Raw genomic sequence first — 24,492 nt, forward strand, 5'->3', positions numbered from 1 at the left:
TAAATATCGGGTAACAGGCCTACACCCTATCGGGCTGCTATTGACCTGTTACACCGATATCTCTAGTCAGCTGGTTACGTGTGCAGGGAGCCAGAGAGCATGCGCAGAGAAATCCGACGGATCACGCTGCTCAAAAAACGTTACATGCTGTGTTCCTCCCGCCCGGCGGTCAGTCGTTCCACGACTGATCAGTCGGGCGGAGGGTGCAACGCAGCATCATCAGTCACAATCCGCCGCTCATACAAGTCTATGGGAACAACGGAATCCGCTAAATGGATTCCGTTGTTTACCAGAGCAGCGGATTGTGACTGATACAATTTAACGGAAATGTGAACTTAGCCTTATATAGTTACTCCTCTGCCCCTGCTGATCAGGACTGGCAGGACCAGGCACGGACCATATACCTATGTAAGAAAAGAAGTGAACTGCACAAGTATTATAAATGGCATAATATATGTGGGGCTTTATTACAGATGTTGCCTTTTGGGCACAGAAGCTTCAAATTATGTCTCTCCATAAGATATGTGAAATTAATTACCAAAAGTCCAACCCCTGACGATCAGGACTTGCAGGACCAAGCATGATCAATGTACCTATGTAAGAAAAGAAGATTTCACAAGTATTATAAATGACACATATGTACGGCTCTGTTACTGATTTTGCATTTGGGTCCAGAAGCTTCAACTGATATCTCTCCTTAAAGGGAACCAATCACCAGGATTTTCGTATATAACCTAAAGCCAGTGCTATACTGGCACTATCAGGCTGATTTCTATACATACCATTAGTGGTCAGCTCGGAGTTTGAGGTGTTGAAATCCAAGAAAGTAAAGTTTATAAAATCATCAGCTTCTTGAGTGACAGCAGCTGAGGATCAGATCATATCTGGGGGGTGTGCAGAGTTATCCCCTCCCCCTGTTAAAATTAGCATAAGTATTATACAAACGATTCACTATTTCACTAGCAGGACCTGTGTGAGGTCATACCCATGTGACCCCAAAAGGGGCGGGGCCTCAGCCAACAGAAAAATGTTGCTTTCTGGTATCAGCTTTGTTGGCTGGGGCCCCGCCCATTCTGGTCACATGTGTATGACCTCACCACAGGCCCTGCTAGTAAAATAGTGAATCGTTTGTATAATACTTATGCTAATTTTAACAGGGGGAGGGGATAACTCTGCACACCCCCCAGATATGATCTGATCCTCAGCTGCTGTCAATCAAAAAGCTGGTGATGATTTTATAAACTTTACTTTCTTGAATTTCAAAACCTAAACATCCGAGCTGACCACTACAGGTGTGTATAGAATCAGCCTAATAGTGCCAGTATAGCACTGGATTTAGCTTATATTGTATACAAAAATCCTTGTGATTGGTGCACTTTAAGATGTCTAAATTTGATCAGTAAAGGTCCAACCCCTGCCGATCAGGACCTGCAGGACCAGGCACAGACAATATATCTATGTAGTAAAAGAAGTAGATTTCACAGGTATTATAAATGGCACATAGTATATAGGGCTCTTTTACAGGTTTTGCATTTGTGCCAAGAAGCTTTAAAGGGGTGGTTCACTCATATTTCTTATTTTCTAGATCGATATCATATTGTAAACAAATACCTTATGTTGGCAATAGTGCCTGTGAGAGGCGCTATTGCAGACCGCTGTTCCCCATGCCTGACCCCTGGGCTCCATGACCTCGGGGATCCGGTGATGTCACGTCAAGTTCCTGACACCGCGGCCAGCCGCAGTGTCCGTGAGTGATGGGCTGTGGGCGGTGTTTCACCGCTCATCACAGCCCATCTCCCTCCTCCCTCACAGCAGAGCACTGCAAGCAGGAGACACTCTGGGCTGTGCCGAGCAGTGAAACACCGCCCACAGCCCAGTGACTCAGTAAGACTGCGACCGGCCGCGGTGATGTCACGTGATCTGGAACTTGATGTGACGTCACCAGATTCCCGAGGTCACGGAGCTCGGGGGTCAGGCGAGGGGAACAGCGGTCCACAATAGCGCCTCTCACAGGCATAAGTTTCTCTATACGACACCTAAATTTAATCAGATAGGGTCCAGCCAATATTGATCGGGTTCTGCAGGACGTGGCACATATACCTACATAAAGAATGAAGGAGACTGAGTAGAATCCCTTTCATTGTGCTGATTGTTAGGGTCCCGGCGGTCAAAACTTTCATAAACCCCTTTAAGTACAGTATTGTAGATGGCTTCTAGCGATGCGGTGCTACAGTCATACAAATAGTATAGTAATAATATAACAGTCATATTAATACGGTCATCCTTCAGCTGCTTCTCCATCTGTTCTGGACGACGTCTGATTGTGTATTTTTTTTTGTTTGGCCTATGGACTTTATGACTTGCAGCCAGTGAGGTTTAAAATGACCTATTTGGCTGGTAAAACCTTAGTTTATTCATTTTTCAACAAAATAAAAAAAAAAATACATCTAGTATGAAAGGGAAACGAACTGTTAAACCCTGCTATGGGCCGAATGTGGCGCCAGAGGTGACATCACAATGAGACCCATCAGCCAAAGACCCAACTGGCCTGTAGAACACTGTAGACATTCACTGCTTGATGTATATTGTGATATCATATGAAAATACCACTATACAGCTACTATTAGGGGGTATGGAAAATCCAGAGTAAGGTTCTTCTATGAGGGGTGTAGCAGCCTCCGAGCCTCTCCCCCCCACTCTCCACCCTACGTGTTGGCTGTGGTCTGACTGAGGCGTGCAAAGACTCCAGCGCCAGATAAGTAATTTAGTTTCTCTCTGGTGATTTCAAGTATTTCGGAAAAGAAGAGGCAGGGAGGGACAGAAGAGAGCAGTCTGCAATGGTCAGCAAGTAATAGTGGATCGAAAAGCAGATGAATCGGCATGTGGTAAATATATGTAGTGGAGCAAACAAAGAGATTGCACCAAATTAGAAGAACATATGTAATACGTGGTATTGCTGCTCAGCTTCATGGAAGTGAGCTGTTTTTGGAAGAAAAAAGTTTTATTTTTCTAATTAAACACAACCATATTCAAAAGGTTATCCAGACTTTCCAAATCGATAGCTACTGGTTTTTTTTTGATCGCTGAAGCCTCTACGATGCTTAAATGTCATGCTAGGTATGGGGGGAGTACCACGCCCCCAGCGATAGGGAAGGGAAAGGAAACTGTGTTTAGGGAAGGGGAGATGGTGACCCCTGACCAAACCTTAGGCAGACCCCTGGCTCCCCTGACCACCCTAGATAGGATCCGCACCTATGTGCTGAGCAGGATACCTGACCCTGGTGGACCCTGAACTGGGCCTTAAGTAGGGAACAGATGTGATGAGCGCTTAGTCAACCCCATTAAGTTCTAAAGAACTTACATAGGGGAAAGTATACGAACTACTTATCTCCAGGATGACTCTGGGAGAGGGTACAGCAACAAACAACAATGTTTCTTCAGATGAATACAAGCCAACTGCTTGCATACAAGGCCTGAATAGGAATATAACTCTATCACCAGCAAACACCAAGAGGAAATGTGGGTATTACGGACACAGGGGGAGGTAATGATAATTTACAGCTGAAAAGTGACGATATCTGCAGAGTCCTAAAAGGAAAGGGATTAACCCAAAGCATAGAAGATACATAGGATACTATTTACAGCAGGAAGAATAGAATATCAGGGAGCAGTTTGTGTAGCCAAACGCTGCGACTTTCTACAGCCAAACACCACAGGACTGTCTGTCAACCATGACACACCAGTGACAACATGGCCTCACATTGACCATTTATAATACCAGTAGCTTCTTAATTGCCATTGAGGCATTTTCCCTCCATAGGAACAAAGGTCCAAGTTCAAATGTTACTTTTCAGCTAAACCCTTTGACCTATCCTGAGAGTTGTCTGTCATTGTTGTCGTACAAGGCAGAACCCCTTTGTCTGGTTTAGAAAAAAATAGAGAACTTCTTTATGAGTAGAAAGTGGCTTCAAAAAGCATCTCTTGCTCTTAAGGACACATCATATACTGTATATTACACTATTGAGTTCAATAGAAATGTGCAATACTTCATTTCTCCAAGGGCATCATTGCAAAGAAGTTTCCATTGATTGAAAATTTCCCAAGGTGACTTTTATGGCTTATTCGAGAACTGTTTCTTTGCTCCATAGACTTTAATGGTATTGTTTCCCTACTGTTAAGGGTGCTTTACACGCTGCGACATCGCTGCCGATATATTGTCGGGGTCACGCCGTTAGTGACGCACATCTGGCGCCGGTAGCGACATCGCAGCATGTGACACAAATGAGCAACGATCAACGAGCGCAAAAACGTGCAAAATCGTTGCTTGTTGACACGTTGTTCATTTCCTTAATATCGGTGCTGCTGAAGGTACGATGTTGTTTGTCGTTCCTGCACCAGCACACATCGCTGTATGTGACGCCGCTGGAACGACAAACATCTCCTTACCTGCGTCCACCGGCAATGAGGAAGGAAGGAGGTGGGAGGGATGTTTGTCCCGCTCATCTCCGCCCCTCCTCTGCTATTGGCCGGCCGCTTAGTGACGCCGCCGTGACGTCACTATGACGCCGAACGCACCTCCCCCTTGAAGGAATTATTGTTCGGCGGCCAGAGCGTCGTCGCAGAGCAGGTATGCGCGTGAGACGCTGCCGTAGAGATAATGTTCGCTACGGCAGCGAGCACCACATATCGGCCGTATGACGGGGGTGGGTGCTATCGCGCTCGACATCGCAAGCAAATGCTAGCGATGTCGCAGCGTGTAAAGTACCCCTTAGTCAATATATCTTTCCATTGAATTTTAAGAAGCCGATTTTGCAGTCAGACTTGGATTCTCCAAAAAGAATGGAATCGGGTAACAAATATGAATTAATTCCAGGAAGACCTCGGATGAATATCAAAAATGTATCTGTAACTTCAAGGTAATGCTGATTTTTGGGCCTGGAGAGAAAACAGGTCAGGAATAAACTGACCCACAACAGTATCAGACGATGCTCTGCTGGGCTCAGGCTCTAAAATATTACTGGATCCCAAAGGTCAATCAGAAGACAACCCCAGTAAAGACCACTTTACACGCAATGATATCGCTAACGAGATACCGCTGGAGTCACGGAATTCGTCACGCACATCCGGCCTTGTTAGCAATGTTGTTGTGTGAGACATCTACGAGCGTCCGCTAACAATCCAAAATACTCAAATCGTTGACACGTCGTTCATTTCCCAAATATCGTTGCTCGTTCTGGACGCAGGTTGTTCGTTGTTCCTGAGGCAGCACACATCGCTACGTGTGACACCCTGGGAACGACGAACAACAGCGTTCCTGCGGCCACCGCCAATGAGGTGGGCGTGTCGTTAATGCGGCTGCTCTCCGCCCCTCCGCTTCTATTGGTGGGACGCTGTGTGACGTCGCTGTGATGCCGCACGAACCTCCTCCTTAAAAAAGAGGTTGTTCGCCGGCCACAGCGACGTTGTTAGGAAGGTAAGTACGTGTGACGTTTACCTGCGATATCGTTCGCCAGGGGCAGCAATTTGCCCGTGACGCACGAACGACGGGGGCGGGTGCTATCACTAGTGACATCGCTAGCGATGTCGCAGCGTGTAAAGCGGCCTTTAGAGTTGATGTTTGAGGCAATCATTTGACTGGTTTCTACTCGGCTATCTCTAGGCACGCCCTCTTATATGTAAAAAAAAAAATAAAAATAAAAATTCAAGTTCTTGTAATGATACTCTAGTTCCAGAGTAGATAAGATAGATTTATATATACATTTTGAGGCAGCAGTTAAATGATCATATTGGATGATAAAATGTCCACCACCTCCATAGAGAAAGTTGTCCACCTGATTAGCTAGGTGTTGGCACCACTAGGTCTCTAGTGTGAGAATCCCACCAAACAGCTCCTCATATCTCAGCTTCTTGAATGTCTGTGAAGGTAACATGAGTGGGAAGGGTCAAATGTTAGGAGTTAACTGTGGTCACGACACTCCTGGTTACATGATCCTCCTCCTTAGATGGTAAAATACGTCAACTTCTAAAGAGCAGGTCTCTCTGGTGAGGATTGGGGTTAATGAGTGAGACTCAGTTGTTCCTATGGCCGAGGTCCAGCTCTGGATTCATTTCCGATTTTCCAGACCCTTGTTTTTTTTAATTTAATGCCCACGGCGAATCAATGCTGTTTGTCAGCTGCAGCTGCTTTGTATGGGAACAGCACATCAGGAGGATCAGGACCTGGAGCAGAACGCGGAGGGTTGGGGAAGTGTCTTGCACATGAGGTTTGTCTGCAAAATCAGCAGCCTGGCGTGTGGAGTAGATTAGACTTAGAGTACTTTTTGTTTTAATTTTTCCATAAATCAATAGCACAAGTGAAAATAAGAAACTTCATGATATATCTTATCAAAGGAATATGTTTCTTTCTCCTCCTTGGCTGATCATTTATCTCAACATTCATTGGTAAAATGTGTCTACAATGAATATAGACTTTGCCATTACTGAGATAGGGGAGGTAACAGTTAGTGTTCATAAAGTTCTATGGAGAACTGTAACTGTCATTTCAGGAGAACTTGTAGCGGAATGTCTGTGTCTGCCTCTAGCATCTCCCTACTCTATATCAATATTAGTCTCCATCTCATCCCTCCCCTCTAAGCCTGTGTCTGCCTCTATTTCTGTGTCTGCTTCTAGCTGCTGCTTCCCATATGTCTGCCTGTAGCTTCTCCCCTTCTCCCTCCTCTATGTCTGGTTCTGCCCCGAGCTCCTCCCTTTTCTATATCTGTATCTGCCTCTAGCTCCTCCCTCCTCTATGTCTGTGTCTGCCTCTAGCTCTTCCCTCCTTTGGCTGTGTCTGCTTTTAGCTCCTCACGCCTCTCTATGTCTGTGTCTGACCCTAGCTTCTCCCTCCTCTATGTCTATGTCTGCCTCCAGCTCCTCCCTCCTCTGGTTGTGTCTACTTTTAGCTACTCCCTCCTTTCTATGTCTGTGTCTGCCTCTAGCTCCTCCCTCCTTAATGTCTGTATCTGCCTCTAGCTCCTCCCTCCTCTGTCTGCCTCCAGCTTCTCCCTCCTCCCTTCTCCATGTCTGTGTCTGCCTCTGGGTCCTCCCTCCTCTATGCCTGTGTCTGCCTTAAGCTCCTCCCTCCTTCTCCTATGTCTGCGTCTGCCTCCAAGTCCTTCCTCCTCTATGCCTGTGTTGGCCTCCAGCTCCTCCCTTCTCTATGTCTGTGTCAGCCTCCAGCTCCTCTCTCCTCTGTATCTGGGTCCTCCTTCCTCTATTTCTGTGTCTGCCTCCAGCGTCTCCCTCCTCCCTTCTCTATGTCTGTGTCTGCCTCCAGCTTCTCCCTCCTCCCTTCTCTATGTCTGTGTCTGACTCCAGCTTTTTCTGCTTCTCCCTCCTCCCTTCTCTATGTCTGTGTCTGCCTCCAGCTTCTCCCTCCTCCCTTCTCTATGTCTGTGTCTGACTCCAGCTTCTCCCTCCTCCCTTCTCTATATCTGTGTCTGCCTGCAGCTTCTCCCTCCTCCCTTCTCTATATCTGTGTTTTCCTCCAGGTTCTCCCTCCTCCCTTCTCTATGTCTGTGTCTGACTCCAGCTTCTCCCTCCTCCCTTCTCTATGTCTGTCTGCCTCCAGCTCCTCCCTCCTCCCTTCTCTATGTCTGTGTCTGCCTCCAGCTTCTCCCTTCTCTATGTCTGCCTCCAGCTTCTCCCTCCTCCCTTCTCTATGTCTGTGTCTGCCTCCAGCTCCTCCCTCCTCCCTTCTCTATATCTGTGTCTGCCTCCAGCTTCTCCCTCCTCCCTCCTTAATGTCTGTATCTGCCTCTAGCTCCTCCCTCCTCTGTCTGCCTCCAGCTTCTCCCCTCCTCCCTTCTCCATGTCTGTGTCTGCCTCTGGGTCCTCCCTCCTCTATGCCTGTGTCTGCCTTCAGCTCCTCCCTCCTTCTCCTATGTCTGCGTCTGCCTCCAGGTCCTTCCTCCTCTATGCCTGTGTTGGCCTCCAGCTCCTCCCTTCTCTATGTCCGTGTCAGCCTCCAGCTCCTCTCTCCTCTGTATCTGGGTCCTCCTTCCTCTATTTCTGTGTCTGCCTCCAGCGTCTCCCTCCTCCCTTCTCTATGTCTGTGTCTGCCTCCAGATTCTCCCTCCTCCCTTCTCTATGTCTGTGTCTGCCTCCAGCTTTTTCTGCTTCTCCCTCCTCCCTTCTCTATGTCTGTGTCTGCCTCCAGCTTTTCCCTATTTCTCTATGTCTATGTCTGCCTCCAGCTCCTCCCTCCTCCCTTCTCTATGTCTATGTCTGCCTCCAGCTCCTCCCTTCTCTATGTCTGTGTCTGCCCGCAGCTTTTCCCTCCTTCTCTATGTCTATGTCTGCCTCCAGCTCCTCCCTCCTCCCTTCTCTATGTCTGTGTCTGCCTCCAGCTTTTCCCTCTTTCTCTATGTCTATGTCTGCCTCCAGCTCCTCCCTCCTCCCTTCTCTATGTCTGTGTCTGCCTCCAGCTTTTCCCTCCTTCTCTCTGTCTGTGTCTGCCTCCAGCTTCTCCCTCCTCCCTTCTCTATGTCTGTGTCTGCCTCTAGCTTCTCCCTCCTTCTCTATGTCTGTGTCTGCCTCCAGCTCCTCCCTCCTCCCTTCTCTATGTCTGTGTCTGCCTCCAGCTCCTCCCTCCTCCCTTTTCTATGTCTGTGTCTGCCTCCAGCTTTTCCCTCTTTCTCTATGTCTGTGTCTGCCTCCAGCTCCTCCCTTCTCTATGTCTGTGTCTGCCTGCAGCTTTTCCCTCCTTCTCTATGTCTATGTCTGCCTGTAGCTTCTCCCTCCTTCTCTATGTCTGTGTCTGCCTCCAGCTTCTCCCTCCTCCCTTCTCTATGTCTGTGTCTGCCTCCAGCTTCTCCCTCCTCCCTTCTCTATGTCTGTGTCTGTCTCCAGCTTCGCCCTCCTCCCTTCTCTATGTCTGTGTCTGCCTCCAGCTTCTCCCTCCTCCCTTCTCTATGTCTGTGTCTGCCTCCAGCTTCTCCCTCCTCCCTTCTCTATGTCTGTGTCTGCCTCCAGCTCCTCCCTCCTCCCTTCTCTGTCTGTGTCTGCCTCCAGCTCCTCCCTCCTCCCTTCTCTATGTCTGTGTCTGCCTCCAGCTTCTCCCTCCTCCCTTCTCTATGTCTGTGTCTGCCTCCAGCTTCTCCCTCCTCCCTTCTCTATGTCTGTGTCTGCCTCCAGCTCCTCCCTCCTCCCTTCTCTATGTCTGTGTCTGCCTCCAGCTCCTCCCTCCTCCCTTCTCTATGTCTGTGTCTGCCTCCAGCTTTTCCCTCTTTCTCTATGTCTGTGTCTGCCTCCAGCTCCTCCCTTCTCTATGTCTGTGTCTGCCTCCAGCTCCTCCCTCCTCCCTTCTCTATGTCTGTGTCTGCCTCCAGCTCCTCCCTCCTCCCTTCTCTATGTCTGTGTCTGCCTCCAGCTCCTCCCTCCTCCCTTCTCTATGTCTGTGTCTGCCTCCAGCTTCTCCCTCCTCCCTTCTCTATGTCTGTGTCTGCCTCCAGCTTCTCCCGCCTCCCTTCTCTATGTCTGTGTCTGCCTCCAGCTCCTCCCTCCTCCCTTCTCTATGTCTGTGTCTGCCTCCAGCTTTTCCCTCTTTCTCTATGTCTGTGTCTGCCTCCAGCTCCTCCCTCCTCCCTTCTCTATGTCTGTGTCTGCCTCCAGCTCCTCCCTCCTCCCTTCTCTATGTCTGTGTCTGCCTCCAGCTCTTCCCTCCTCCCTTCTCTATGTCTGTGTCTGCCTCCAGCTTCTCCCTCCTCCCTTCTCTATGTCTGTGTCTGCCTCCAGCTTCTCCCGCCTCCCTTCTCTATGTCTGTGTCTGCCTCCAGCTTCTCCCTCCTCCCTTCTCTATGTCTGTGTCTGCCTCCAGCTCCTCCCTCCTCCCTTCTCTATGTCTGTGTCTGCCTCCAGCTCCTCCCTCCTCCCTTCTCTATGTCTGTGTCTGCCTCCAGCTCCTCCCTCCTCCCTTCTCTATGTCTGTGTCTGCCTCCAGCTCCTCCCTCCTCCCTTCTCTATGTCTGTGTCTGCCTCCAGCTTTTCCCTCTTTCTCTATGTCTGTGTCTGCCTCCAGCTCCTCCCTCCTCCCTTCTCTATGTCTGTGTCTGCCTGCAGCTTTTCCCTCCTTCTCTATGTCTATGTCTGCCTCCAGCTCCTCCCTCTTTCTCTATGTCTATGTCTGCCTCCAGCTCCTCCCTCCTCCCTTCTCTATGTCTGTGTCTGCCTCCAGCTTTTCCCTCTTTCTCTATGTCTGCCTCCAACTCCTCCCTCCTCCCTTCTCTATGTCTGTGTCTGCCTGCAGCTTTTCCCTCTTTCTCTATGTCTATGTCTGCCTCCAGCTCCTCCCTCTTTCTCTATGTCTATGTCTGCCTCCAGCTCCTCCCTCCTCCCTTCTCTATGTCTGTGTCTGCCTCCAGCTTTTCCCTCTTTCTCTATGTCTATGTCTGCCTCCAGCTCCTCCCTCCTCCCTTCTCTCTGTCTGTGTCTGCCTCCAGCTTTTCCCTCTTTCTCTATGTCTATGTCTGCCTCCAGCTCCTCCCTCCTCCCTTCTCTATGTCTGTGTCTGCCTCTAGCTTCTCCCTCCTTCTCTATGTCTGTGTCTGCCTCCAGCTTCTCCCTCCTCCCTTCTCTATGTCTGTGTCTGCCTCCAGCTTCTCCCTCCTCCCTTCTCTATGTCTGTCTCTGCCTCCAGCTTCTCTCTCCTCCCTTCTCTATGTCTGTGTCTGCCTCCAGCTTCTCCCTCCTCCCTTCTCTATGTCTGTGTCTGCCTTCAGCTCCTCCAATCATTTTGGTATACTGTATGGTATAATGTAAGGATAACTGTCACTATATGGTATATGTTAGGAACAGTATGTAGGATTGTTTTCGGACTATGATATTGAAGTGTAGATATGGGACTGCCAGTACCAATTCAATTTCAATCACTGATGAGATTCTCTAATATCCCATGCTCTCTAATATTCTATATTTTCTAATTTTCCATGCTCTTTAATGTTCCATAGTCTCCTAATATCCCATGTAGTTTAATATCCCATGTTTTCTAATAGTCCAGATTCTCTAATGTTCCATATTCTCTAATGTCCCCATCTCTTTAATATCCCATGTTCTCTAATATTTCATATTCTCTAATATTCCAGATTCTCTCAAATTCAATATTCTGTAGTATGCAAAGTGTTCTAATATTCCACATCCTATATTATCCCATATTCTCTAATATTCCAAGTTCTCTGATGTGAGGATGTTGTGGGTTGTATTAATCACCTAGGCAGGTTAATGATCCAGTTATTTTTATTCTTCCATCCATGGTCTTACAGCAACTATGGGTAGATGGCCATAATGAGATACCCCAGTCCATGAGATCCTAAACTGGGATTCTACTGCCTCCTACCATGCGATATCTATTGTCTCCCAACCTTTGGTTGGCCCACAGCTTTTGTATCTCCCGCCAGTATGGTTTTCAGTCACAGCCTATGCTCCTCCAGATGATGTATACCACTACCGTAGCGCGTGGATCCAACTCTAGCTGGAAATGACCCCCAAAACCCTCATCAATGTCCCAGTACCTGAAGCTGCACTACGAGTGTGAGCCTAGCCCCCAGGAAACAATTACCCCAATGATAACAGTGCATTGGTGGAGGTTTTTTCTTGGGACTGCATGTGAGACCCACTGTTGCGATGGCTCCACTGGGTCTTCTATCCTCATTTACATAATGGGACTTGTGGCCAGGAGAACAATGGCTTAATTGAGGACCCTTGTGACACTAACGAGAGTAACGGAATGATTGCTTTACTCTAATTACCAATCTCATCCCTGGCCTGAGCATGGCATGTGTGCATGTAAACTGTGTCTCCAACGGCACCCCGCCCAATCCATTAACATTTTATTGTGCACCTTAAACTTATGAGCAATAAAAATATCTAAAAAAAACCCCACAACAATTAAATCGACGTACTGGAAAAAGTCCAAATCCCCGAGAGCCGTGGGTTCCGCTCTACGTCCATTGGTCCAATAGTCTTCAGTCCGCAGCCAGCGCCTCACATCTGATATTCCATGTTCTGTAATATTCCATGTTGTCTAATATTTCATCCTCACACATATGGAAGTGATACATAGAACATATGACTAATTCTACAGACTGAACTTGTGGAGAACTAGTTATTGGGATATCACACTGAGTAATAATAAATTACATCCTCGGTTCTGCTACATCTGCACATAATTGGAAAGGAGAGGATGAAGCCAAATAGTTTTAGCAATCAATTATTATTATTATCACAGTGTCGGCAAAACAAAAATCTTTATACAGTATTATTTAATATTATAGCGCCATTTATTCCATCTGGCTTCACATGTGAAAAGGGGCATACATAGACAAGTAGAATAATCATGAACAATACATGGCACAGACTGATATAGGAGGAGAGAGGTCCCTGCCCACAAGGGCTCACAGTCTACAGGGAAGAGTGAGGATACAGTAGATAAGGGTAGAGCTGGTCATGAGGTGGTATAGTGGACTGAGGGTTAGTGCAGGTTGTAGGCTTGTTGGATGAGGTGGTTCTTCAGGTTCCTTCTGAAGGTTTCCATGGTAGGCGAGAGTCTCTTATGTTGGCGCACAGAGTATGGGTTAGGCATGGAGGAAATCTTGTATGCGATTGTGGGAAGAGGAGATAAGGGGGGAGGATACAGGAGATAAGAGGGGGAGGATACAGTAGGTGAGGGTAAAGCTGGTCCTGAGGTGGTACAGTGACTGAGGGTTAGTGCAGGTTGTAGGTTTGTTGGATGAGGTGGTTCTTCAGGTTCCTTCTGAAGGTTTCCATGGTAGGCAAGAGTCTCTTATGTTGGGGTAGAGAGTTCCAGAGCATGGTGGAAGCACGGAATAAATCTTGTATACGATTGAGGGAAGAGGAAATAAGAGGGGAGGATGCAGGAGCTAAGAGGTTGAGGATACAGTTGGTGAGGGTAGAGCTGGTAGTGCGGTGGTATAGTGGACTGAGAGTTATTGTAGGTTGTAGGCTTGTTAGAACAGGTAGGTCTTCAGGTTCTTTCTGAAGGTTTCCATGGTAGGCGACAATCTCTTATGTTGGGGCAGAGGGTTCCAGAGTATGGGGAAGTCACGAGAGAAATCTTGTATACAATTGTGGAAAGAGTAGATAAGAGGGGAGTAGAGAAGGAGATCTTGTGACGATCGGAGGTTACATGCAGGTAAGTATTATGAGACTAGGTCACAGATGTATGGAGGAGACAGGCTGCGGATGGCTTTGTATGTCATGGTTAGTGTTTTGAAACATAGTCTTTGGGCAGTGGGAAGCCAGTGAAGAGATTGGCTGATAGGAGAGGCCACCAGGGAATAGCTTGATTTTATCTTTATATAAACTTTCCTTATAGCATATGGCCTTCTCGTTTCAGGGTGATATCCAACAGCTGCTGATAGTGGACGACCCCAAAGCCGCCTATGACTATTGCAACACCTACATGCGCAACTGCGATGGCGCACTCGTCTATGCCGTACAAGCCCAAGACCCAGAGTTCGAGGTAAGGAGACCATCATGGGGGAGAGTAATGTAACACTGCATGAAGATAGATACAGATCTATCTGTAGATAGATAGATGCAGTAGATAGATAGATAGATAGATAGATAGATAGATAGATAGATGGCTCCCATTACAGAGTTTGTATCCACCCCCTGCCTACCAGGAGCCATTGGTAAAACTGGTGTCTTCTTGTTGGTCAGAGAGTCTATGGTCTTGCTCAGACACCAGGGCTCAGGTAGGTGTGTCTGCTTTTTCTGCCCTCCTGTATGTGATCAGGCCTGGACTCATGAACCATCGGTACCTGCACAAATAACTGATTGTTACGTTCTGGGTGGTTTGGTTGTAAACTACTAATTTTTATTTGTTTGCCTTGTATATAAACAGAAGAAGTTGGAAGCAACTTCAGAACATAGTATTCTTTGGGACTTGATTATCTTTTGGCCTAAAGAAAAATTGATCCTCAGGTCAGCGGCTTACACACGACTGGTTAAAACTATGAGCGGACCCCTTGGTTCCCACCAGCTAAGGCAGGCGTGAAATGGAAAAGATTTTGGCAGGGGCAGCCCCAGAGTTCGGAGCCAGGGGTTTTCATTCAGCAGATGAGATGTCCGGGCCGCCCCAGCTGGAATGGTAACAGCTGGTTCGCAGGGCTGGGTCTCATTCACACGAGCGTGAGTCACGGCACTGGCATGTGCAACTGGGAGGCAGCAAGGAAAACCAGGTTTCGGAGATGTGTCATCAAGAACCCCGGGGGACAGACCCCTCAGTTCACAGCTCAGCAGTAACGCAGCGATGTCAGACTCCTGCAGATGTAGTGTGTAAATAATGGAATATATACCTTATATATAACAAGAAGGGAATGATAGGCTTTATAAAGGGTCACACAATGTAATAAATCTTGTGGCCTTTACACAGTGATCATGAGACTCAATGCAGATGGATAAATCAGATATTAAAGGGGTTTGTCAGTTTAGAAAATCTATTGCCAAATACAAATTTTAGGTTAAAGGGGTTTTCCAAGCGCAACATAAAATTCTGCATTGCCTCTATCAGACTGCAGATTCCTCAATCCTGACAGTGCTCAAGGTGCTCACTATCAGGATTGTGCACTGTTGACTGCTCGTATGCAATTTACATAGTTGTGGTCATGTGCAGACTGTCTTCTCTTCCACGTCTCTTGGTAGAACATATAGAAGCAGGAAACGTGGCATGTGACAGTCAATAGAGCGGAATCCTACCAGTATGGACTTTGCACACTGTCAGGATTTGGGTTAAAGGGGTTTTCTGAGGTCAACATAAAATTCTGCATTGCCTCTTTCAGACTGCAGACTGAAGACTGCAGTCAATCCTGACAGTGTTCAATGTGCTTACTGTCAGGATCACACACTGTTGACTGCTAATATGCAATTTACATAGCTGTGGTCATGTGCCGACTGTCTTCTCAGCCACTCCTTTCAGTAAAACATAGAGAAGCAGAAAAAGTCGCTAGACGGCACATGTCAGTCAACAGGGCAGAATCCTGACAGTGTGCACTTTGCACACTGTCAGGATTTGGTAATCTGCAGGATGATAAAGGCAGGGCAGAATTTTATGTTGATCCCAGAAAACCTCTTTCAAACGGGGGTTTCCATTTAGCTTCTTCATCTATTCAGCTTGTTGAGGCATGAGATTGAGTTACAAAAACTCTGTGTACTACACCACTCAGCCTGGGGTGGCGCTGCAGGAAAATGGAACACTTGCTGAAACATTCCTTTGGAAATTGGAGTTGATTGTTGCTAGCCATCACTCTATTGAGCTGGCCACATTTGTGCATTACATGGACACTGCTTTGGTTTTTATAAGAACTGTGTAATACCTCATTGTCCCTGTGGAGGCACTGTAGGAGAATTAAACACTTCTTACATATTCCTAGCTGATCATTGAGGACATGTACTGTTTTTTGTATAATTTAGCAAAAAGGGACTGTATAAAGAAGCAAACCCATTAGTAATTATTAGATTTAAAAAAATAATTTTTGAACCACTCCATTTCATAAGCATCTGCCTAAACATTCGGGTGATTAGAACACCACCTCTCTGCAGTGAGCAGGAGTTGAGACCCCACATTTGTCAAGTGAGGGAACCGAGGGATCAATTCCGTGAGAGAGAAAGAACAGGTTTCTTTAGAAGCTCTCAGTTGTTACTAAAACAAAAGGGGACGGGACAAAAGACCCCCAATTATTAGAAGTTGAACATTGGACATTTTTCTACATTTCATTTGAAAAAATTAGAAATCAATGGCAGCAACAAATCTCAAAAAATTGTGTCCGGGCCATGTCCATTGCTTCTTTTTACAACAGTATGTAAACATCTGGAAAGTGAGGAGAGAAAGTTTTGGGAGAGGAATCTTGACCCATTCTTGTCCAATATAGAATGCTAGCTTCTCAACGGCCTTCGGTTTTCTTTGCCATATTTTTCGATTCATAATACCCCAAATGTTTTCTGTTATTGCCGTATTTTTCGGATTATAAGACGCACTTTTCCTCCCAAAACTTTGGGAGGAAAATGAGGGGTTTCTTAAAAGCCGAATGTAGCTTACCGGGGGGTTGTGCAGAGGGGTCAAAGGAGGCAGGGAGATGCTCCGAGCAATCCACTGTGCTGCCAGCACTGCTGGTCTGTGCGACGCTGTTCTGTGCATTGGGCAGCGCCGCTCTGTTCTGTTTGGAGCCGCTCCGTACTGCTCGGCTGCTCTGTGCACAGCTGCTCCATCCTGCTCGGCTGCTCAGTGCACGGCTGCTCCATCCTGCTCGGCTGCTCGGTGCACGGCTGCTCTGTCCTGCTCGGCTGCTCTGTGCACGGCTGCTCCGTCCTGCTCGGCTGCTTGCTACACGGCTGCTCCCTCCTGCTCGGCTGCTCTGTGCAAGGCTGCTCCGTCCTGCTCGGCTGCTCTGTGCATGGCTGCTCCGTTCTGCTCGGCTGCTCTGCGCACAGCTGCTCCGTTCTGCTTGGCTGCTCGGTGCACAGCTGCTCCGTCCTGCTCGGCTGCTCGGTACACGGCTGCTTCGTCCTGCTCGGCTGCTCTGTGCACGGCTGCTCCGTTCTGCTCGGCTGCTCTGTGCACGGCTTCTCCGTCCTGCTCGGCTGCTCGGTACACGGCTGCTCCCTCCTGCTCGGCTGCTCTGTGCACGGCTGCTCTGTCCTGCTCGGCTGCTCTGTGCATGGCTGCTCCGTCCTGCTCAGGTGCTCTGTGCACGGCTGCTCCGTTCTGCTTAGCTGCTCGGTGCATGGCTGCTACGTCCTGCTCGGCTGCTCGGTACACGGCTGCTCCCTCCTGCTCGGCTGCTCTGTGCACGGCTGCTCCGTTCTGCTCGGCTGCTCGGTGCACGGCTGCTCCGTCCTGCTCGGCTGCTCGGTACACGGCTGCTCCCTCCTGCTCGGCTGCTCTGTGCATGGCTGCTCCGTCCTGCTCGGCTACTCGGTGCATGGCTGCTCCGTCCTGCTTGGCTGCTCTGTGCACGGCTGCTCCGTTCTGCTCGGCGTTCGGCTCCTCCACTCTGCTCGGCTGCTCCATCACCAGCCCCGCACAGAGCAGAGTGGCGTCGCTGGCCTCGCACAGAGCAGAGCGACACCGGCCCTGCACAGAGCAGAGCGACACCGGTCCCACACAGAGCAAAGCGGCGTCACCGGCCCCCGCACAGAGTAGCACCCGCAGTGAGTATCTGGGCCCCCTCTATACTACTCTAGTACCGCCTCTGCCTCCCGTGACCCCCGCTCCTCCGCAGGCCCCCCTCCCTGGTAAGACACCACCAAATTATAAACGGACCCCATATTTTTTTTTTACCTTTTTTTTCCCTCCAAATTCGGGGTGCGTCTTATAATCTGGTTCGTCTTATAAAACGAAAAATACGGTATGTATTGTGGGATATTAAAAGTCTTTACAATTTTATATTGAGGAACATTTTTTCTTAAATTGCTCCATAATTTTTAGATGCACTTGTTCACAGATTGGTGACCTCTGACCATCTTTGCTTTTGAGACTCTGCCTCTCTAACATGCTCTTTTCATACAAAAAAAATTGACCTATTTTTAATTACTACCACTTACTACTTTTCCAGGCTTTTGTTAACTCTGTCCCAACTTTTTTGAGATGTGTTGCTGCCATCAATTTCTAAATGAGCTTTTTGCTTTATGTAATGATAAATACATTTCCAATATTCAACTTCTATATTCTGCTGTGAAAAAGATTTCCAAATCATTGCATTCTTTTCTTTTACATTCTCCGCAGCATCCCAATTTTTTTTTATTTGAGGCTGTAATATTTTTAGGACTTATTAAATAGTTGGAAATTACGCTTTTTAAGAATGACCGGAAATATCCACTGAAGAGCGTGTGATGTCTGGCCGGAGACTTAAGATAATAAAGATATAGAAGCCTCTATTTTTTTTTATAGTTACTCTCTAAGATATTTACCCATGTGGTCAGACATTCGACTAAGATTTTACATTTATACAAACATGGTGCCGTGGGAACATAAAACATGAGGCGCCAAGGTAAGGAGAAGTTCAAGATGTCTGGTCATCTAAGAAGTATACAGAAGAGGGGTCAGTTCAGGGTTGGCTTATGGTGGGTCACTGATAGATGCTACCGGATAGATTTGATACTCCAGCACAAAACTGGAGCTATCATTGTAGTTACGTAGTCTGTTGGAATCAATGTGAGACATCAATTCTTTCCAGTAATAGGAGTTGCTCTCTGCTTCTCTGATTCTCTTTTTTGTGCTGAAGCTCTATTTCTATGTATTAGCTCCTGAACATAAGCAGAAGCCCACCCAAATCAAACATGTCAGTGCACAGACAGCTGGCCTCCACTGCAATAAAGACCAATCGTTATGAACTTTTAAGTCACCCTAGATTGTAATTGTGACATACAGTTCACCAATATATGGTTTGAAGAATATTTATGAACCTTCGCGAATGGCAGGAATATGGAGAGAAGCCAAATGCTTTCTAAGTTGCCTTATATCTCTCCGTGCACCTGCTAGGCATCACTCCCAAAGTGCTCTCTGATTTTCTCATTCTCAGCTTAACACATTATTAAACATCCACTTGGGAATATTCAGTGCCAAGAATCAAGAACAGTCAATCCTGGATTATAGATGCCGTAGCAGCCATGCGTTTCACCAGTCTGCTCTTTCTATTACTCCATATATAATAAGGGCAGACTAAATGGTATCTGAGAACCTTTACACCAGTCCCAATCCCAACTTAGTAGCCCAAGCAGGCTGGGGGTTGTTAAGGTACGGTGATGGAGAGCAGAGAGAGATGTGGACTCACTGTTCCCAGAACCAGGCTTACTCTGAGAGTGTCATGACTAAGTGTCTACTCAGTCTTCACCAGAGCCTCTCATGGTGACAATGGACTTGTCTGACGATAGACACCAGGTACCACTTCAGGTCAGCTCTTGGTTGTTTCGCTCTGCCAAGGGGGCTGAACAGTGCAAAGCGAGATGGAAGCCCAAGCAGGTAGGGGGTTGTCAAGGTACAGTGATGGAGAGAAGAGAGAGATGTGGACCCACTGCTCCCACAACTAGGCTAACCCTGAGAGTGGCATGACTAAGTGCCTACCCAGTCTTCACCAGAGCATCTGATGGTGAGGATGGACTTGTCTGACGATAGACACCAGGCATCACTTCAGGGCAGCTCCTGTTTGTTGCGCTCCCTCCACCAAAAAATCTGGACAGCATAAGGCGAGATGGAAGAAAGGATACACTGCGAATAGGGAAGGAAATAGAAGGACAACCCTTGACACTTATTCTAAGCAGCCCTGAGCTCACTGATGTCCCTAGATGAGTTATTTCACCCCATGCGGTGATCACGTTCCTATCCCTGTTTTACCCTGTTCCCTGCCTTGTCTAGTGCACATAGTTACATAGTTACTTAGGTTCAAAAAAGACCTAAGTCCATCTAGTTGAACCTTCCTCCACCAGTTCTACATTTAGTCACTAAGTCATTTATAACCAACAATGTTGTGTGTACTGAGGAAATCATCCAACCCTTTTTTAAAAGCTGTTATAGTATCTGCCATTACTACCTCTTGTGGTAGTGTATTCCACAGTCTGTCCGCTCTAACTGTAAAGAACCCTTTCCTATTTAGGTGTCGGAATCGCTTTTCTTCCACTCGCAGTGAGTGCCCCCTGGTCCTTAGTATTGTCTTTGGAAGGAATAAGTCATGTGCCAGTCCTTTATATTGACCACACATGTATTTATACATATAAATGAGATCTCCTCTGAGACGTCTTTTTTCTAAGCTAAACATATCTAACTTTTCCAACCTGTCATCATATGCGCGGCCTCCATTCCTTGTAATAGTCTAGTTGCCCGCCTTTGAACTGACTCTAACTTCTGAATGTCCTTTTTAAAATGTGGAGCCCAAAACTGGATCCCGTATTCCAGATGTGGCCTTACAAGTGATTTATAGAGGGGTAACAATACGTTGGGATCACGGGATCTAATCTCTCTTTTTATACACCCTAAAATCTTGTTTGCTTTTGCAGCTGCTGCTTGACATTGAGTGCTGCTGCTCAGCTTATTTGTAATGAGAATACCCAAGTCCTTCTCCTGTTCTGTAGTCCCGAGTTTACTTCCATTTAATGTATACGCAGCTATAGGATTACTCCGTCCTAGGTGCATTACTTTACATTTATCAACATTAAATCTCATTTGCCAAGTATCTGCCCATTCTGACATCTTATCCAGATCTTTTTGTAATATTGTACTATCCAGGTCAGTTTTTAATAACCTACATAGTTTGGTGTCATCGGCAAAGACTGACACTGTACTATCAATCCCATCCACAAGGTCATTAATAAAGAGAGTAAAAAGAATCGGTCCAAGCACAGATCCCTGCGGTACCCCACTGCTGACTATAGCCCATTTAGAGAATGTACCATTTATGACTACTCTTTGTTTCCTATCTTTTAGCCAATTCCTTACCCAGTTGCATATTGTGTCCCCTAGTCCTTGCTTCTGGAGCTTTAGTATAAGGCTATTATGTGGTACAGTATCAAATGCCTTTGCAAAGTCCAAATAAATCACATCAGTTGCATTACCAATATCCAGGTTTGCACTTACCCCCTCATAGAACCCCAACAGGTTGGTTAGACACGACTTATCTTTCATGAATCCATGCGGTTTGTCAGTTATCATATTATTTTCTGCAATATATTTTTGCATGTCATCCCTTAAAATGCCCTCAAAAACTTTGCATACTACTGATGTCAGGCTTACTGGACGGTAGTTGCCTGGATCTACCCTCTTACCTTTCTTAAATATCGGTACCACATCAGCAATCCTCCAATCCTGAGGCACCAACCCTGTTACAAGTGAGTCTAAAAAGATGAGATACAGCGGTCTGTCGATTACGGAGCTCAATTCCCTCAATATTCGTGGATGAATGCCATCTGGCCCTGGGGATTTGTCAATGTTTAATTTACTCAGACGTAGGCGTACTTCATCTTGTGTTAAATTAATTATATCGGGTGGTGGACTTTGATTTTTCTCTTGTTGAATGATCCCTGGTACAGTCAGTTCCTTGGTGAATACAGATGAGAAATGCCTATTTAATATCTCAGTCTTTTGTTTGTCCTCTATAACTAACTTGTTATTATATTTTAAGGGGCCGATACTATCCTTTGTTTTCCTTTTGGCATTAATGTATTTATAAAAGATTTTGGGATTTATTTTAATGTCATTGGCGATTTTTGTTTCAGTAGCTAATTTTGCTTGTTTGATTTCTTTTTTACATTTCCTATTGATATCTTTATACTCCTGCAATGCTATTTCTGTATTCTCAGCCTTTAAGATTTTAAATGCCCTTTGTTTTTGTTTTATTATACTTTGTACAGTCTTATTTATCCATAGTGGTTTCTTTTTATTCCTGGACATTTTATTACCAGAGGGTATACGTTTTTTACAGGACTCTAGTAGTATATCCTTAAACTTACCCCATTTATGTTCGGTATCCCCAGTTACCATGACTTTGTCCCAATCTACACATTTAAGCTCTTCCCTTAATTTGTTGAAATCAGCTTTCCTAAAATTCCAGGTTTTAGCATTCCCCCTTTGAAATGTTCTATTGAATATTATGTTGAAGCTTACCATATTATGATCGCTGGTGCCCAAGTGCTCCCGGACCTGTAGATCTGAAATTGTATCCGGTCTATTTGACAGGACCAGATCTAGCAAATTATCTCCCCTGGTCGGTTCACCTACCATCTGAGAGAGGAAATGGTCTTGAATGGTAGATAAGAACTTACAGCTTTTAGCAGAACCAGAAGATTCTATGTCCCACTGTATGTCTGGATAGTTGAAATCCCCCATAATAAGAACCCGATTATTATTATTAGCTGCCTTTTCAATTTGTTCCAGCATTTCCCCCTCTATTTGTTGAGGTATGTTAGGAGGCTTATAGCAAACTCCAATTAGCATTTTTCCATTATTCCCCTCCCCATGTACATTTACCCATACTGACTCTACATTGTTGCTGTTCCCCTCAATGTCATCATACAACACAGGTTTTAGGTTAGATTTAATAAATATACACACCCCACCACCTTTTTGGCCTTTCCTGTCCTTCCTAAATGTACTATAACCCTGTATGTTTGTCACCCAGTCATGGCTTTCATCCAGCCAGGTTTCCGTAATGCCCACCACATCATAATCCATGGTTGACATAAGAGTCTCCAATTCATTCATTTTGTTTGCAAGACTTCTTGCATTTGCCAGTAGACATTTAATCCTATTAACACCTTTATTACTCCTAGCCTCCCTAGGTTCCTTGTATGTCCCATCCCCCCCAATCCTTCATTGACCCCTACCGTCTCACTGTCTCTATCTGCTCTATCTATCCCCTTATTTGCTCTACTACCCTCCCTCCCCCCCGATCCTAGTTTAAAAGCTCCTCCATCCGTCTGACCATTTTCTCCCCCAGCACAGCTGCACCTTCCCCATTGAGGTGCAGCCCGTCCCTACCGTAGAGCCTGTAGCCGACTGAGAAGTCGGCCCAGTTCTCCATGAACCCGAACCCTTCCTTCCTGCACCAATTTCTAAGCCACATATTTATCTCCCTAAGCTCCCGCTGTCTTTCTAGTGACGCTCGTGGCACCGGTAGTATTTCTGAAAACACCACCTTGGAGGTCCTGGACTTCAGCTTCTCTCCTAGTTCCCTGTAATCATTTTTAAGGACCTTCCACCTGCCTCTAACTTTGTCATTAGTACCAATGTGCACCATGACCGCTGGGTTTTCCCCAGCCCCACCCAGCAATCTGTCTATCCGATCCACAATATGCCGAACCCGAGCACCCGGCAGACAACACACTGTTCGGCATTCACGGTCTCGGCGACAGATGACCCTGTCTGTCCGCCTAATTATAGAGTCCCCTACCACCAACATCTGTCTGGGCTTTGCTGCACTCCTATTTCCCTCCTTCCTACAGCAGTTGTTTTCCTGGTTGCTAGGAGCAACATCCTGCTGTAGTGACCCTAGTCCAGGCCCTTCATTCCTAATATCAGCCAAACAGGCATATTTACTAGGTTGTGCCAGGTCAGGACTAGGCCTCCCTGACACTTTTCCCCCTACCTCTTCTTCTAACTGTTACCCAGCTACCTACCTCTGGGTCCTGATCTTCCCCACTTCCACCCTCCTCCATATCACTGGCCCCAGCCAGAGAAAGCTCAGTGAGCTCTAAACTCCTCTCCAGGTTTGCAATGCCCCTTAGTGTTGCAAGCTGCTTATTTAGATCAGTTACCTTGGCTTCCAAATACGCAACATGCTTGCATCGAGTGCAGATATAGTCACCCTCGAACGGCTGCTCAAGGCATGCATACATCTGACAAGATACACACCTGGTAGCATTGTCCATGGAGCACCTATCAAATGGGGATAAACAGTAAAGTAGAAAAACAAAGAGAAAAAAAAAACCCAATGGGAAACGTATAAGGATAAATTCAAACTATGGTCTTGTGTCAAACTATGTAATTGTGTTGAAACTATGCACTTATCTTAAATTCAGCACTTTACTTCCGTTCAGCACCTCGCTCGCTCAGCACCTCGCTTGTGCTGGGTGGTTTATATAGATGTACAATGACTACCAGAAGCTGCTAGAAGCTTCTAGAAACAGGTGTGACTAATCCTACTAATTAAACCACAAGACTAACTTTTTTTTTTTTTTTTACCCCTTTTCACAGAATCCCAAACAGACACACAATTCCCTAATGAAATTCAACAATTACAGTTATCACCACTATGTAATTGTGTTGAAACTATGCACTTATCTTAAATTCAGCACTTTACTTCCGTTCAGCACCTCGCTCGCTCAGCACCTCGCTTGTGCTGGGTGGTTTATATAGATGTACAATGACTACCAGAAGCTGCTAGAAGCTTCTAGAAACAGGTGTGACTAATCCTACTAATTAAATCACAAGACTAACTTTTTTTTTTTACCCCTTTTCACAGAATCCCAAACAGACACACAATTCCCTAATGAAATTCAACAATTACAGTTATCACCACTATGTAATTGTGTTGAAACTATGCACTTATCTTAAATTCAGCACTTTACTTCCGTTCAGCACCTCGCTCGCTCAGCACCTCGCTTGTGCTGGGTGGTTTATATAGATGTACAATGACTACCAGAAGCTGCTAGAAGCTTCTAGAAACAGGTGTGACTAATCCTACTAATTAAATCACAAGACTAACTTTTTTTTTTTTTTTTTTTACCCCTTTTCACAGAATCCCAAACAGACACACAATTCCCTAATGAAATTCAACAATTACAGTTATCACCACTATGTAATTGTGTTGAAACTATGCACTTATCTTAAATTCAGCACTTTACTTCCGTTCAGCACCTCGCTCGCTCAGCACCTCGCTTGTGCTGGGTGGTTTATATAGATGTACAATGACTACCAGAAGCTGCTAGAAGCTTCTAGAAACAGGTGTG

General features: G+C 46.3%; 1 protein-coding gene across 1 annotated transcript in view; it reads left to right on the forward strand.

Moving 5' to 3' along the window:
* Nucleotides 1–24,492, forward strand: part of COL5A3 (collagen type V alpha 3 chain) — a 307,612-nt gene that overhangs the window by 155,342 nt on the left and 127,778 nt on the right. Inside the window, exon 5 of the mRNA XM_075346486.1 lies at nucleotides 13,391–13,516. Coding sequence (XP_075202601.1) covers nucleotides 13,391–13,516 — 126 coding nt within the window. The remainder of the gene's footprint in view (nucleotides 1–13,390; nucleotides 13,517–24,492) is intronic.

Source organism: Anomaloglossus baeobatrachus, chromosome 4 (assembly GCF_048569485.1).
Source record: "Anomaloglossus baeobatrachus isolate aAnoBae1 chromosome 4, aAnoBae1.hap1, whole genome shotgun sequence".
NCBI classification, from domain to species: Eukaryota; Metazoa; Chordata; class Amphibia; order Anura; family Aromobatidae; genus Anomaloglossus; species Anomaloglossus baeobatrachus.